This window comes from Nicotiana sylvestris, chromosome 10 (assembly GCF_000393655.2).
Source record: "Nicotiana sylvestris chromosome 10, ASM39365v2, whole genome shotgun sequence".
In the NCBI taxonomy this organism is placed as follows: Eukaryota; Viridiplantae; Streptophyta; class Magnoliopsida; order Solanales; family Solanaceae; genus Nicotiana; species Nicotiana sylvestris.
Genome location: NC_091066.1, coordinates 64,713,684 through 64,731,968, shown reverse-complemented (window position 1 = coordinate 64,731,968; position 18,285 = coordinate 64,713,684). Strand labels below are relative to the sequence as shown.

At 33.4% G+C, this 18,285-nt stretch overlaps 1 protein-coding gene across 1 annotated transcript; it reads right to left on the bottom strand.

Annotated features, from left to right (window-relative positions):
- Positions 1–8,791: 8,791 nt before the first annotated feature.
- On the bottom strand, positions 8,792–17,741 carry LOC104247520 (branched-chain-amino-acid aminotransferase 2, chloroplastic-like). The gene is made up of 10 exons (XM_009803559.2): positions 17,500–17,741; positions 15,891–15,952; positions 15,179–15,350; positions 10,933–11,109; positions 10,601–10,732; positions 10,417–10,515; positions 10,087–10,203; positions 9,685–9,780; positions 9,236–9,348; positions 8,792–9,085 (listed from the first exon to the last, which is right to left on the bottom strand). The coding sequence occupies exons 1-10, from the start codon at positions 17,551–17,553 to the stop codon at positions 8,971–8,973; spliced, it is 1,137 nt and encodes a 378-aa protein (XP_009801861.1). The 5' UTR covers positions 17,554–17,741; the 3' UTR covers positions 8,792–8,970.
- Between the last annotated feature and the right edge of the window lie 544 nt (positions 17,742–18,285).

Here is an 18,285-nt window from a genome sequence, read left to right as displayed (position 1 = left end):
CCTTGTACGTGAGGTGACGAGTGCGTACTTGTACTAATTGTTAAAAAATCCGATTTTCAATAAGTAATTCTAATTGTGTTTTCTTTTCTTGTTTATACTACTTGAAATTTTAGCATGTTGTTAGCCTAAGGAAGCATGTCTAATTGACTTAATTGCTTTACTTGCTCAAACTGCCTTATTTGGATTATGTGCATCATGCTAGACTAGAAATACCTGTTTTACTTTGGTATGGAATTTGAATTGAATTGTCTATCCTTCAAGTTGTTGCTGTGTGTTTACTTTGGGACTACAGGATGGTATCCCGGGATATCCCCCTGCATGTTTACTTTGGGACTACGGATCAGTATTTCGGGAGTTCCCCCTACACTTTTATATTGGAACTACGGGACTGCGCCTGGTTGATTCCGCCTGTACCGGGTATTTACATTTGGGACTACGGATCGGTATTCCAAGAGATCCCCTCACATTATGAGTTAGACTATGGGACAGTATCCCGGGAGATCCACTGAATATTTATATTTTGGACTACAGGACAGTATCCTGGGAGATCCCTGGTCGTTATCTCTATGTCGAGCTGTATTTCTTTCTGTGCTTAGTTTATCTCTGTTGTAATTGTTGTTGTTCTTTCTATCATGTGTTACTTTTATTGTTGCACTTACTTATACTGTTTTGTTCTACATTGTTAAACCTTGTATTCATTTAACCTCAGTAGGGCCTTGACCTTCCTCGTCACTACCCGACCGAGGTTAGGCTTGGCACTTACTGAGTACTGATGTGATATACTCATGCCCTTTCTGCGCATGGTTTTTATTTGCAGATCCAAGTACTTCGACTTTGTACTATCACCCTTGAGGTGAGGCGAATTTTTCAGAGACTTCGAGGTATATCTGCCGCGTTCGCAGACCGAGGACTCCCTTTCTATTCTCCCTTTAAGTATTAGCCCTTCTGTATTTCTTTTGTTAGACATTCTGGAGTTAGATACTTGTAGACATCCAAAGGCTTGTGATTTTATGAGATTCCAGAGTTTGGGAAATGTTAGATTCGAGAGTTTGTATTGTGTATGTCGAGCAGCATCTTAAACACTATTTCATTTTTTATTTTGGTTTTTAATTATTTCTTTTGTAAATTGTTTATTTTCGCATTTGTTAGACTTATCTAGTCATAGAGACTAGGTGTTGTCACGATAGTTCACGGAGGGCGAACTGGGGTCGTGACATTACCCCTCAAAAATTATTTACAACTCCGAGAAATCAAAAACAAGCAGTTTTGACATTAAGTCCCAAACTTGCTGACATCGATGCCAACACTCTACTGTTCCACAAACAACCTCTATGGATAGAAATTTAGTAACAACATATGTCTATCTAGCCTATGCATTCTACGTGCTCTTTGATGTATCTCTCTTATCACTTGTTTTCACTTGATCAGCAGTTCTTTGTTGATTCTTGAAGATCCTTGCATTTCTTTCTTGCCACATGTGGTATACTGCTCCCGCTAAAGTCATCTTATATATCTCTTGATCTACAGTTTTTCCTCTTGCATGTTCCATTGCCCATGTGACTACATGCTGCTAATTTCTAGCATTCTTAGTGATACCTTGACATTTTAACAGTTTGGACCATATTTGTTTTGCATATTCACATTCGAACAAGAGGTGATCAATGTCTTCATTTTTCTTTAGGTATAAGACACATTACATGTCATTTAGATTAGCCCAGCAAGCAAACCTTTCTTTTGTTTGGGTCTCCTATGCAATGTTAGGAATAGAATAAAGAGCCACTTAGGTAATCCAACATTGTTACATATCAATCTTCTCCATGGTATTATCTGGAAATCTCCACGAATAAGCCCATGCACCTTCTTGGTTGAATAATTGTTCATCGTTACTACTTCATCTTCAGCTAGCCCTATTGGATCATACATTACTCTTGTTATGAGAATTTTCTTCACCACCCATGAAGCCTGAGTAGCTTTTGTTTCCCACACTGTGCCTCTTTTTATATAGTAAAAGTGAATCCATTTTCCCCATAAGTTGTCCTTTTTCCTGCAAACATTCCACAACAAGTTTCCAATAGCTGCTAAGTTCCACGGATAGATATCTAGGATACTGAGGCCTCTTGCAGCCTTAGGGAGGCATAGTCTATCACATGCTATGAGTGCCTTCCTTGAGACCTCACTTACCCCAGTCCATAGGAAGCTCCTACATGTAGCCTCCACCAGTTTGATCACCTTTTTTGGTAGAACAAACACCTGTGACCAAAATACTTATATAGAGAAAAGTACTGACTTTACTAGTTGTAGTCTGCCTACGTATAATAAGTATCTTATAGTCCATGACTTGATTCTATCCAACATCTTGTCAATAAGAGGCCTGCACTGAATGATTGATATCCTTTTAGTACTCAGAGGGATCCCTAGGTACCTAAATGACATCTCTCCTTTTGTAAATTGCAGTTTATGCAAGATAGCCTGCTGAACCTCTGGCTTCACCCCTCCAAAATATATTGAACTTTTGTCTACATTAGCAGCCAATCCAGATACTGCAAGAAGTGTTGGAAATATTGAAATAGCAAGTTGATAGATTCTAGTTCTCCCTTGTAGAATAGTAGTAGGTCGTCAGCAAATCCCAATTGAATAATCTACAGCTTCTTGCATCTTGGGTGGAATTTGAACGTAGGTACAATATTGAGTCCCTTCAAACTTCAACTGAAATACTCCATAACTAGCATAAATAAGAAAGGAGATAAGGGATCCCCTTGTTTAATTCTTTTTTGGCTTGAAATAGTGTCACTGGGTCTCCAGTGATAATAATTTAGTAGGAAACAATATATATACAACACATAATCCATTTGACAAATCTTGTTGGGAACTGAAGGCAGTTAAGTATTTGCTCAATATATGTCATTCAACTGAGTCGTAGGCCTTTCTCATATCAATTTTCAGCATACACCTAGGTGTGGTGCCTTTCCAACCATAATCTTTCACAAGTTCATGACTCAGTATAATGTTATCAGTGATAAACCTGCCTGGAACAAAAGCAGATTGGCTTTTGTCCACTAGTCTGTCCATAACACCTTGCATTCTTCTTAGTGAGGATTTTGGATATACGTTTATACAGCATAGTGTAGTAGGAGATAGGCCTGAATTCAGACACCCTTGATGGATGCTTGACCTTTGGGATCAATGTAATTGTAGTGCAATTAATAGATTTATATATTTTTTCATAAGTAAAAAATTGAATCATTGCATCTGTCACCTTCTCTCCAATCACAGACTAGCCTCTTTTAAAGAAAAGGACATTAAAGCCATCACATCCTGGAGGTTTTTGATAATCTATACTCATAAGAGCTTGGTACACTTCATTTTTTTGTGAACTGGCTATCAAATATAATTGTTTCTTTCTTGTTAAACCATTACCATGTTTCATGATGTTAGTATCCACTGCTGGTTGTTGCGCAGCAGCACTACCAAGAATTTTTTTTGTAGAAACTAGTCACCTCCTTTTCTATATCACCTGGGTGCTGTAAAATTTCTCCCTTGACATTTACGAGGCTTTTGATCATGTTTTGAGCTTGCCTATTCTTTAAATTGGCAAAGAAGTATGCAGTGTTCGCATCTCCCAGTTCCAACCATTTCATTCTTGACTTCTATGTTGTTATACTCTCATCCACAAGACTCTATTTCTTCAGCTCTTTTTGCAATTCTTTTTCAACAGTAAATAGCTCACTAGGGTGACTGTGGTTTCCCAGTTGTGATTGTGTTTTAGTCAGCCTTTGTCAACAATGATTGATCTTTTCCTCCACATTTCTAAACTCCCTTTGATTTAATTGTTTCAAAGTTGTCTTCATCACCTTAAATTTTTTCCAGATAACCTCCGTGTGTTCAGTACCTCTATGGTTTCCCTATGCATTTGTCACCACGCTTAGAATGTTTTATGGTGCGCTAAGCAATTCAGAAATCTGAAAGGCCTTGGACTCCTTTTCACATCTTCTACAAATTGTATGCTCAGTGGTGTATGATCAGAACAACCAGGATTCAGTATCGCCACTTTTGTCGGAGCTACTATTAAAAGCCATTCAGCATTAGCTAAAGCCCTGTCTATCCTGCTATAAATCTGTCAATGTGTCCATGTATATCTTCTTCCCACTGCACATACTTCAGCCATGACAATTGATGTTATAAAATCATTAAAATTTCGCACCTCATTTTCTTTCACTAGGTTCCCAAACTGCTTATCATCCATATCTGTTATAGCATTAAAATCACCAATAGCTAACTATGGGCCTTGCATAGAGTTATTTACACTTCTCAGTTCTTCCCATAGTGGCTTCCTAGTCTCAATTGTATGTAGTTCATAGATCACACACAAAGTGAACTTTACTTACATCTGATGGATCCAAACTATGCCATGAATGGCTTAAGCACTCATAGCAACTGCATCAAACTCCACTCTATTTGAGTCTCATAATATCCATATTCTACCCTTGTTACTATAGGAGTAGTTTGCACCACCACCTCTAATTATTTGCTATCTTTTTTATTATTTTACTACTGTTCTTTGACCCTGTTTTCCAGTATTGCTATCAGTCCAACATGATTATTTTGTATAAATTTCTTTACTTTTTTTTGCTTATATACTTTATTTACAACCCCCCCCCCCCACATTCCATGATATGATCTTAATTTAGTTGAATCTTTGAGTTGTGGATACCCAGTAATCCCTTGATAACTACATTGCCCCTTCTCACCATTAGTGTTGTCCAATATCTCTCCAGCTATTGGAATAGTTAATGGGCTGAACCCATTCACTACATTAATCATTTTTGTTTCCCTTGTCTTGGATTGAGAACCTCTAGCTGCTGATTTCCCTTTAGCTGTGTCCCAAGTTGTCATTTGGTCTCCCCCTTGATTTATAGTATTTGGGCTTATTTGTTGTGACTCTTGGTATGTTTGCACCTGTATCATGTTATGAGGCTGCTGATCTGTCCCTGCTTCGACCTTCTCTTGCCCTACTCTTCTTCTCCATTCCATTCTTGGTTTTGTTTGTTGTTGCTTGGCCACAGGAATGGTCTTTGCTGTTCTCACCTCAGTCCTGCAAACATGACCAGCTTTTAAGCAGGTGGGGTAATATTCAGGGAGCCAATCATATGCAACATGTTGGTCAAAGATTTTCCCAGCCTGATCCATGACTTTAATCGATTTAGGCATGGGCTTTGTGACATCCATCTCTACTAGCAGCCTAGCATAGGAGATCCTTTCAACTTTAGTTGTGCATTCACACGCAATGAGTAGAACTCCTAAACCACTACCAATTCTGCTAAGTGAGTCCATATTCCAGCAATTTAATGGCAGGTTTGGCAACTTTACCCATATAAGTATTGTCTGAAGCACGTCTGTATCAAAATCGAAGTTCGGAGACCATGCTTTGACAATGATAGGCTTACTTCTTATAGTGTGTGGACCGGACAGCAGCACAACATCCCTATCTTCCACACAGTTAAATTTAACCACAAAGTATCTATTTTTATGGACGTAAAGTTTAGGCTTGGCAATGAAATTCCATTGATCGGCAATGAAACGATCCAAGGCTCCTATTGAGGGGGAGTTTCCAACTACATACAATACAACTGCATGCTTCCATTTTGCAGCTTTTCGATCGGTTTTCTCACTATCTAGTTCAACTATTTTTCACCCTCCTTTATTGTATGTGGGACAAATTTGAGATTCATACCTCTTCCTGCTAAATTATTCCCAGCAAATAAGTTCACCCTTCCTTTTTGTTCTTCTGTTACTCTGCATCCAATTATTTATGGATCCGGGCATTCTAGATCGTAATTGGCTTGTGTGCACCAATCTGGCCTGCAACTTTTATCTGATTCTCCATATTAGCCTCAATCGTCTCTGCTATTGGAGCCCTAACTAAAGTCTCCTTTGCTTGGCTTCGCATAAAATTTTGGCCTCCACCTCCTCTTGGAGCTGATTGAGTTGAGCTCGATCCTTGCAGAGGCGGCCCCATCTCACCCATCTGTTGCAACTGTTCCATTGAAATCTGAGAGCTATGCATTTCCTCATTATCTCTCACCTTATAGTTTGCTTAGTATTTCCTTAATCGCTTTTGTGATCAGAACCACTCTCTTAGGTCTCCTCCTACCCATGTCGGCAGAGGCGCACGCTAGGTCACCGTCAGTGCGTCAACGACGATTTTCTAGAGAGAGAAGTTCTAGAGAGAAGTCGGAGGAATTCATTTTTTTATCAAAGTTACCCCTTAACTTTTTCAGTTGTTCAATCTAATCCGATTAACATGTCATTTGTTTCATCTCCTAGCCATATTCTTTTATCATTGTGCAAGTTCACAGTAGTGTTTGGTGCTGTATAATGTATATACATCAAAAGGAATTGGAGGGTAAAAAATTACATTACAATATGCTAAAGATTATTAAATGAGACACGACAAAGACATAGGTCTCTTGATCACTCTCCGCTAGGGGTTAAAGGTCTTATCAATTTGACTAACATAATCTTGTGTACAGCTCAAGACAACTTTCTAGTCTATCTTTTTGCTGTTTGGTTTTGACACATAAGCTAAGGAGGAATTTTTCTATGACTACCACAGTACCATTAAATGACTAATACTGTTAATTTGTTGGTGATGGAGAATGGATATAATGATCGAGCTCCACAACTTCACCGGCTACAGTTTCTATAAATGGTTAATGCTGTTACTGTGTTAACATCAACTGAAAACTGGACTTTTTCATCGGCATTAGACCTTTTACGTGACTGTAAGCTAAGAGTGTGTTTGGTACGAAGGAAAATATTTTTCGGAAAATATTTTTCAATTTTTTCATATTTGGTTGACTTAAATGTTTTGGAAAATATTTTCCTTATGAATTCATTTTCCTCCAATTGGAGGAAAATGTTTTCCTTATCAAGAGAAGGGAAAACATTTTCCAAACTCCTTCTCAACCTTTCCCTCACCAACCCATCCCACCCCCTCTCTCCAAAAAAAGTTTTTTTTTTTCTTCAAATTTCATTTTATCCGTTACCACCCACCCTACTACCCCACCCCCGCAAAAAATTATTTCTTTTACCTTATTTTTTTTTTGCAATTTTAAATTTCTGTTTTTTCGTTTTTCTGCACCACCCACCCCCACTCCCCCCTCCCGCACAAAAAAATTTGTAATTTCAAATTTCTTTTGTTTTTCGTTTTCTATCCCCCCCCCCTCGAAAAAATATTTTCTAATATATTTTTCAGTTTTAGTTATTTTATTTATTGGTTTAAAGGTTAAAAATTTTACAAGTTCCAAAGTTATGAGTTCGGAGGTTTATGTGTTTGGAAGTTTACGGATTTAGAAATTATAAAGTTTACGGGTTCGAAATTTCGCGGTTTCGAAAGTTTATGAAAAATGTGGGCTCGGAAGGTTATTGGATTGAAAGTTTGTGGTTTCATGTTTATTATATCTAAATTATTTATGAATACTCTTGAGAAGTCATTTTCCTTAATTTACGTACCAAACACCGAAAAATGAATAAGATTACTACTTGTTTTCTAAGAAAATATTTTCTACGGAAAACATTTTCGATTATACCAAACACACCCTAAGTCCTGTTGATTTGTTTTTTTTTCCATTACAAATCTTTTGAGTTAAGCCCAACGCAATTTTGTTTACTTAGATATGAACTTCTCATAATGTTAAAACAGGGCAATCATGACAAAACTAGAAGACAAATATTGAGTGTGCGAGTAAAATCTCACATTAGTAGCTTGAAAGGTTTGGAATCTACATATAAGATATAGAGATTTTTTAACAATGAAAAGCCTTTTGGGAAAAACCGTGCAGGCTTGGCCCAGAGCGGAACATCATGTTAAGAGTATTTTTGGAATATATTAGCTTAACAACTGCTATCACAGTCAAGTCCAACGGGATGAGTATGGTGATGGCAGCGTGATAGTGTGTGGATCGGTTACTTAAACGGACTTGAGAACCAGGGATCCGTTAATTATGAGTGGCTTGAAAAAATCGTGCGAGTTTGACCCAAAGCATACAATATCACAAAAGAGATTAAACATTTGACTATTTGAGAGATCGTTGTGGGAGCATTTTTGCATTTGGTACGTGTTTAGTGATAAATGAACATTGGGCATAACCTAACCCTAGAAGTGAGTTCATTAGGTCGTGAGACTCTTAACGTTTTGGCCACATTGTTTATCCAACAAAAGATCTATGCAAAAATAGCACGGGTTGGCCAGTTTTTGAACTGGTCATTCAAAAATAGTCAGCGTTTGCCAAGTCATTGAAAAATAACCACTATTTTGCTGCAACAGAGACCAATCCAGCATAATATACTGAGTTCGGTGCACCTGTGTATGAACTTCCAGCATATTATGCTGGAACTCCAACACACGAAAGTTCCAGCATAATATACTAGAGATTCGAGCACTTGTGTATGAACTTCCAACATATTATACTGGACCGGTATACTTTGCTGGAACTCCAGTATATTATGCTGGAGTTCTAGTATACTTATGCTGGAACTCCATCATATTATGCTAGAGTTCCAGTATACTTATCCTGGAACTCCAATATGCTGGATTTCAAGTATACTTATGCTGGAATCCCAGCATAATATACTGGCGTATTTTTCGGGTTTTGAATAGTATTTTTCGCTCAAATTTATCTTTACATGAAAAGTAGCTAAATTTTGATTACTTTTGAAAGCGTGACTATTTTTGAATGACCACTTGTAAATCTGGCTATTTTTTAATTTTTCCCAATTTCAAGACATCCACTCAATCCAACGGCCCAATATTTAGGGTATATGGAGCTCTTAGAGCATAACACTTTAATTAATACAATGATAATTTGTCTAGCTAATCTCATGTCTCAAAATAATTACTTATAACTTATTACAAAAAAATGGTGCACAAATTTTGCAAGTTTAACTTTGTTAACGTCATCAAACCAAAGCTCACTTAATCTCAAGAACCCAATTCCTCTTGTCCTCGATAATACCTTTTTGAATCGCTACTAGTGTCGAGTTTAATTGCTCGCTAATTAGTTCTGAGCTTACCTTGTATTCAATCCTGCAAGTTTATATCACAAATTTTAGTTAGCTAATTTAACAAATAATAGTTTAAACCTTTTTAATGAAGCGAAGTCATAACTAAGTGTAAGCAATATTTGAGTCATAATTATCCGAATAGTGAGAAATCGCAAATTAGATTAAAAATTACCGTTTGTTCTTATAAGTAATACTTCCTATTGGTGCAACACCAAGTGCAGTTCCTGTACAGAAGACTTCATCTGCACTAATCAATTCTTCAGCTTCAATCAAACGTTCTTCAACCTGGACCAAGGTGTACACAAACCCTTAGAAATCATCCCTTCTTGTGGTTCATGATGGTATAATTAGCACCCAGTTAATTCTCTATGAGTTTAACTATTATACAATATAGATAAAAAAAAAAACTTACGTTATTATGTCACCTAAATGATAACTACAGATAACTAACTGTCTATAATAAATTGAACTAGTTATCTTGAAAATAAGAGAAACTGCTACGACATGTTAAATTAATTAAATTGATAACGTAAAAGATATTTTACACTGTCAGTTATATAAGTTAAATCCGTTCTTTATAGTAGTTTCTTAAATTGCATGGACTAGCAAGTTGATAAATACCTGGTATCCAAGATCATGTGCAATGGCTATAACGCTTTTTCTTGTGATTCCTTCAAGAATGGTTCCACTGGGGATTGGCGTTGCAATGACTTTTCCCTATAAGACGTTTTAAAAATCTCATTAATTAATTGAGGATCAAATATTACGTTCACTGTAAAACCAGTGTAGTCGGTGGCTGATGGAGCTTGTTCAATGGGCTATATTAAATTCAATATTTTTGACACGGGATAGTAATATATGTACAAAATAACAAAAATTTAACAATATAAAAGTTAAAAAAATGAATTCAATAGTAAGTACTCAAAGATTGAACCCATCAAATTAAATTCATGTTCTGATTTTGCCTCTTATAGTGATAGGGGTATATATATAAATAAATAAGTAGAACATGGAGTTAATTACCTTAACAAGGAAAATGTTAGCGGCAGAGACCTCTTCAATATATCTATTATTTACTGAGTCAAGGTACAATACATCTGAGTATCCTCTCTCCTTTGCTCTCTTTATAGCTTTCAAAACCTGCATGACCAAAAATTAAGATCCAAATAGGGACCATTTGATACCATTTGCATGAAAATTCAACGTAGTGTAGCCACTCTAAAAAATAATAACCGGCAAATGTATGTCATATGTATATAAATGTATAAGGTACATATTTTTTGTATATATTTAGTTAGCGGATGTAATTATTTTTGGCTGACCAGCCAAATATATATTAGTAGGAGCATTTACCGGGCCATAATTAGTAATGCTTTTGACTCCACCAGCTCCCCCTTGTGAGGCACGATGATGTTCCTCCTCAACATATAAGGTTAATGGTTGTGTTCCATTCTGTATATATGGAAATAGAAATAAAAGTTAAACTTTAAGTGAAAAGATTAAGAAAATAATTAATAATTCAAGAAAAGAAGCATACCCTTAAATAATTTCCCACTGGGCAAGCATAGACAAGGAATGTATACTCAGGAGCTGGAGCCACCCCAAGTATAGGCCCATTTCCTATAAGCAGAGGCCTAACATAAAGTGACCCTTTGCCAGCTGGTGGGATCTGTTCTTATTAATAACACACATGGTCACTAAATATTAACATATGCTGAATATGACGGATCAACGAGAAAAAGTAAAAATCCATGTGTGTTTGGTAGGAAGAAAATTAAATGTTGCAATGAATAATGTTTTATCGTAGAAAAATATCTTCTATCATACCAAACACACATTAATAGAAGATTTTAAGAGAAGAATAATTACCCAACGGTTATTAGCCAGAGCAGTTAGCTTGACAGCATCGACAAATTGTTGAGTAGAAGGGGAAGGCATACACATTCTTTCAGCACCAATTTGCATTCTAATTGCACTTTCGTGTGGACGGAAAAGAAAAGTACGTCCATCATCTCTTCTATAAGCTTTTGTACCTTCAATTAAACCCTGTTTTATTTTTAAAAATTGCATCAGTGATTTTTTGTTTAACATTAGTATTATCGGAAAAGAGTTAACTCGTTTGGTAGCCTATAAAGCCTTGTCTAACTTTTACTGAGTCCGAAACCTAAATAATGACTTTTGAGACTCAAAATACACTTCTACAGTTTAAAAAAAAAGTTACTTTTCTATCTAAAACGTAGTATAACGCATTATAATAGTGCGTTTTACACCTCGGTTCCTTACTAGAGGTCAAAACACGTCCTTAGATGTAGGGAGTATATGCTATTGCTTTCTCTCTTTTCTTTGATGTAGGGACTCATGAATTGACCGTCACTACGATAATAAAAATTAAATCATGAATGTATGTCAGTAGGGCCCCCTTAGAAGACAAATTATATTCCATATCATTTGTCATTAATTATTTTTCTTTTTTGTTTTTGTAAACATTCCCATAGATTGAAACTGTATTTTTTTAACATATTTAGTTGTTTGATATAAAATATTAATTTAATATTAATTATTTTTAAACTTTAGTCACATGTATCTTTTTTCTAAGAGCCTACTTTTCTCTCTATCAAAGAAAAGTAATAACGTAATACATTCCTAGTAGTTTTTTCTATTTGGAAAATATTTTTACTTATATGATAATTTTAAGATAAAATTGAATTGCATTCTTTTGCTACTTAGATAATTTGATTATTTATTTTAAACATTAAAGAAAATATTTTTTTCATTAATTAAAAGCCTAATATTAATTCATCCCATGTTTTAATATTTAGATATAATCACAGTTTGGGATAATGTTGAAACTTTCCTCTGAGATTCTCCTTATAACACAACTTCTATTGCGGTTTGAGAATTACTCTCACCTCTCTTATTTTTATTTTTTATAACGAAACAAAATTCACATGATAAAATCTAATAACATTTATTTAATGTTCAAATTTCCCTTTAATGGCATTAAATATTTTTAATATTAAATTTAATAACACAAAATTCTTTACATGAGTACAAAATAAAAGTAGTTGCACTTCCAAAATGATAAAAATGGGGATTACAACTCTTTTATCTCATGAACAAGTTCTAACTTATTCCATGGTTCATATTGCATATTTATTTACCTAAATTGAATATTGATATTTAGAATGAGATAAATCAATCTTCTTTCTATTCGATTATTCCTTTCAATTATTTATTAATATTATAAAACTATTAATGTATGATAAATATTTAAACCCTTAATTTTAGTTAAGAATCTAAATATTTGAAATATGTCATATTATAAAAGACATTAGAAGGAAATAGCCCCAAAAATTGTAAAAAAACTAAATCAAATATTAAAACTCAATTTTAAAATTGAGTCCTACGTTTTATGTGTGCCTATTTTTAGTAGCTTTAGAGTTTAGAGTAGTGCTAATTAGACGAAAAGAAGGTAGTACAAATATAACTTCTTAATTTCTAAGTTTTGAATGAAGAAAATATATTATACTTTACCATAACTTTAATATTAATGGGCTTTAAATAAGGAAATCTATATAAAATAAAAGTTTAATTGCTTTTAGAACCCTAAATATTAGGATTCTCTATATAATTCCAATATTGAAAAAAGTTAATAATCAGCACTATAGTTGATTCCAATATTCCAAATATTAGGAAAATATCTAAATGATCATTCCTACATATTAGGAAAATATTAAAATTACTATTTTATTTAGTGTAAACTATATTTTAAAGGGTAAAAAAGACGAGCAATATTTCGCTAATGACTTTCGTGTTTTTAATATAGTATAAGTATAGATAAAGTTTAAAAGTTTTATGGTCATACATGTATTGTGAAATATTTAAGATAAACTCTTTTTTTAATTATATATCAAATCAAATTATGAGAAACAAAATATAACGAATGAAATAATAATTTCGCAATTCATACTTTATTGTTTTCATTTTATATTTCGAAATCAATATAAGGAACAGAACAGATAAAAATTGAAAACATGTCTTTTAAAGAATTAAATAGAAGTACGTGTATCAGTAATTTGTCTTCTAAGGAGGGCCTACTGACATGCATTCATGATTTAATTTTCATTATCATAGTGATCGGTCAATTCATGAGTCCCTACATCAAAGAAAAGAGAAAAAACAATAGCATATACTCCCTACATCTAAGGGCGTGTTTTGTCAGGCCTCTAGTAAGGAACAGAGGTGTAAAACGCACTATTATAATGCGTTATTGTAAAATGCAGTATTATAGTGCACTTTACTTTAACGGCTAAAATTCCGTTAAAGTAAAATACAGTATTATATTGCGTTTTAGGTAGAAAAATAATTTATTTTAAAACTATAAAAGCGTATTCTGAATCCCAAAAGTCATTATTTAGGTTTCGGACCCAACTTTTACCAGCATATCGTGGTCAGAAACATTAAATGACCCTACAGTCACTCCATACTTCGGTCCAAGTGGTACAGTCACTCCATAATTTTTTAAAAATATTTTTGATATTTTAGAAAAATATGAAGTTATTTATTATAGTACATTTTTTAAATTCTACCTTTAGGGCGTGTTTTTTCAATTTTCTCATGTTTGGTTGGCTTAAATGTTTTAGAAAATATTTTCTTATCAACTCATTTTTCTCAAATTGGAGGAAAATGTTTTCCTTATTAAGAAAACGGAAAACATTTTCCAACACTCCTTCTCAACCTTCCCCATCCCACCCCCTTGAAAGTTTAGCGGTACGAAAGTTTATGAAATTTGTGGGTTCGGAAGTTTGTTGGTTTGAAAGTTTATGACTTCATGTTTATTATATCTAAATTATTTATGAATATTATTGAGAAGTCATTTTCCTTAATTTGCGTACCAAACATCGAAAAATGAATAAGATTACTACTTGTTTTCCAAGAAAACATTTTCTTGAAAAACATTTTCCGTTATACCAAACACACCCATACTAGAATGTACTTAAATCTAACAATCGGAGTTTTTTAAATATTTTTTTGGTTATTCACTCGTTGTTCAATATTCGCATTGGTATTTGACTAAATTCATATTTGTGTCAAAAGTCTCACATTGGAGAATAAAGTGCTCCATACTTAGGTCTCGAACCCGAGACCTCTTGGTTAAACATGAAAGAGTACTTAACACTTTATCGATAGTTTATTTAATATTTGACCGACACAAAAAATACTTGCTTTTGATAACCTTAAATGACTAATTGTTCAGGGATATATTTAAAGAATTATTTTAGTCTACCTCCAGAAATAAGGGACCATAAGAATAGTTGTCTAATATACACTGTCTTTTTCATTAATGTCTCACTTAATTCACGGTCGAGTAATTGGTCAATTCAGGTGAATTTGATGGGGAAAAAAATCCTTTTTGTATTCTAAAACGTTGATTAAATATATATTACAAAATCCAATATATTTTTGGTATGAAAGGGAGGAGTCAATTGAACAGTTGTTCTTTAAATGCCCATACTTATCTGTTTTGTGGTCCAAGATACTCAACTGGTAAGAATAGAAGAACTGAATCCCTCTGCAAATTGATAACTTAGGATATTCCTAGTTTTAAATTGGTGCTAATTACTATTGCTGATTAATACCTCATTGTCTGTCTAAAAGAACGATTATAATAAAAAGACAACATACGAATAGTTGTCATTCAAACTCATCCCCACAATATAATAGATCATTTTATATATAGTTGTTCAAAATATTGTCGACTACCATAATAAAAGATCTGGCAATGTTATAATCTTATCTTTTGTTTGATTTCATAACAATCTTGTCTACTCTCATTTGGATCTTGAAGGAATATTTCAAGAAAAAAGGTCGTGGTGTGGTGGTAAATATCTATTCGGCCTTAATCAGAGATTTCGGGTTTAAAAAGGAGTCGTGCCTGGTAAGAAACAATTCAATTTACCTCCTTAAAGTGAGGCTTCTTGAACAAATCCGAATTAGTCCGGGCACAAAGCGAATACCAGACATCGAATGGAAAACCAAAAAAAAAAAAAAAAAAAAAAAAAAAGAAGAAGAGTGATACAGGAAAATTTGAGTTAAAAGAAAATAAAGAATTAACCTGTCCGTAGTTCAAGACACCAGCAGAGGGGCTCAATTCAATGTTCCCATAAGGATTAAGTTGGCCTTTTTCAAAATTTCCATATTGAGAGCATCTTGTCATGAACATATAATCAGTTTGAATCACCTTGAACCCAAGATTATCCCAATCATAATCCGTTGATTCGTAATCCCTGATATCATAATAATAATGTATCGTCAAATATTCAATAAAAAAATATATTCAGAGAATTAAAAAAATTCGGGCGTTTGTTTGCTGCAATAGAGTTTTTTGAGTTAAATCTTGGAAAAAGGTTACTGTTCCTTTATTAGAAACTCATTATTTGAAAACTTAGCCGTTTGCCCATAGATAATATTTGAAATATTTTAAAATATCAATAAATGCTTATTTACAATCTGGTCCATTATTTCAACTTTATCTTACAATAAAGAATTTAAAACGTGAAAAAGTAATTAGAAGTATTTGGAGTAAAATAATAGTTTCCAATTATAAAACTTTAATCTTTTCTCAAGTGAATTCATGTCTACATACTTAATCAGTAACTCTTTTTGAACTTTCTCAATTTTTAAAAATTTGGAGAAATAGAGTTTGCAGATCCTTAAAAAATAACTTTTCTTCAAGATTTAGGTCAAACAAACATTAATTTTTTTTTCTTTTGTATACGATAAACTTCCAACGTGGAGTTGTTGGTTTCAAATTAAAAGCAACTCACCAATCAGCAGAAGATTGTGCAGAAGTTAGAGCTGCAGGGGCAGTAAAGTACCTAGCTCCTACCTACAATAACATAAAGCCACTCATCAATTCTTTATTGTGATGTAAATCAAGGTAGAAACTTCTTTGTATTATACAGTATAATTTATAATTCAAACAACTAATTTATCAAAGTAATAAATTAAAGTGAGAATATCATGTGTTAGTTAATTATTATTTTGTAAAATATATAATATGCATTTATTGAGGATCTCCATGTTTTTTGATTGGTTTTTATCTTTTTATATTTCATATGCTCCCTCCATTCCAATTTAATAATTGGCATTATATTTTCTTAATCCATTTTAAAAAGTATGACAGGTTTTATTTAAAATGATGTGTTTAGGATCATAAATTTTTAAAACCCTTTGTTTCTTTATTAAATTTTTTGTCTAGTCAAATTATGTTTACTAATTATAAACTATAGAGGGAGTAATACTTCTACCAAACTTAATTAAGCTTGGCAGCCTCCAGAATGCCCCCCGTTCCTTTTGCAGTTCTGCTACTTCAAAAATAACATCTTCCCAAAGAATAGTTTATTAATACAGTAAATTATTATGTTCCACGCCAATTCATGGTTTAAGACTTTAAGTTTTGGAAGAGGATGTACAGAATACATAAATAGAAACTAAATAAAAATATTATAAAATATAATATTTATAATCAAACATTTTCAAAATATTTAATGTTTGTGTAGTCAAATAAATACTTTTTAAAATAAAACTCTCAAAGAGTGTGTGTGTGTGTTTATATATATATAATAGAAAACATCAGCCCAAGGGTCATTAAATTTATTTGCCCCCACCAGTATGGTGGGCATATTTTTGGAGTTGTACATGTTTGTAAACGTACTAAAAACATATATGTTTTAATTAATTTGAGACAGAGACAACTAGCTCAGGATTTCAATTCGTACATTAATTTTTAAAATTTTTGTATAAATTAACTTCATATATTTTAATTACATAAAACATATTAGCTACCTCTTCATTGCAGAAAAAAAAAAAATGAAAAGGCTCGGACTATGAGCATCTCAATTCTCAATTCGATCGGGCATTGATTTTAGTATTTACATGCTTAAAAACTAGATACTAAGAATAAGTACTATAACACAACTTTTTATGATTAAAAATACTTGAAATATATACATGAAAATAGTTGTGGTCAAAGAGAAAGCTGCTTAAATCTCCAAGTAGTATTTGTTATAATTTTCTTAAAGTTAAAAATCGATTATATTATTAAAAAAATTTAAAGACGAAAAATATATTTTGAACCCTGTAAAATGGGATAAGAAAGAGTATCCTACTAGAATAAACTCCCAAAAGGATTGCATAAGAAAAATTATGGTTATATCATATGGAGATTATCAAGTTGGGCCGGAAGAGATTCTTTCACCGTTAATCAGATGCCTTGGATTCTAGTCCTAAATATGGAGAAACTTATAGTAGAGAGCGCTTCCACAATGCTAATTAGAATCAGTCGGGCCAGTGAATGTCAGATATTAAATGATTATACATAAAAAAAAAAGATATCATATGGAGAATATCTTAGGAAGATGGAGAATAACTGACCTTCTGTAGAGAAGAAAGTAGAGCTCTGGGAAAGCATGCAGCCCTTTGAATCATGTTGCACAAGGAAGGGAAGAATGTTGGAAATATTGCCCCAAAATCTTAAGGAAAAAACTGGTATAAAAAGGTGACAGATCTTTGAAATGATCAACTTGAAAAACAAAGCACTAAATGAGGAAGTTATGGTTAGGTCCTACAAAGTAAATACTAGAGGAGACGCTGCAGCTTGGATTTTATGCGTACTCAAGGGATTTTTGTAATCGGATCAAAATTTATAGAAGAATATGAAATAACCTTAGTCAATTGATTTTGTTGAGTCTTAAGCTACAAAAGGTCCCGAGACTCTCAAATATTTACAAAAAAATGTGTTAGTTCAGGTTCAAACTCTTGACATCCTAAAGCAAAATCAAACATGTAACCAATGCACCAAAAGACAATTATGTTAAATGGTATCATTTTTTCTTACTTATCTATTTTCTTATTGTATTAATACATATATTTAGTAAAGTATTCCGAGCATTTGCGTTTTAGCTTGCATCCGCCCCTTTTTAAGGATTTGTCACTAGGCCTTCAGGTTTTAGCTAGCTGTCTACAGTTGCAGCTCAGTTTTATCTTTATTTTTTCAAGTCTGTTTTCCTACTTGTGTGATAGCGATCTTCTTACTCAAATTTAATACATAAACAGCAAGTGCAAGTGTGCAACCTCCACTGACTATTGTTAGGTGAAAATAATAAAGCATTACAGCGTTTGCATCCAGAAAATGAATGCAATATATGTTTGTAAACAAGC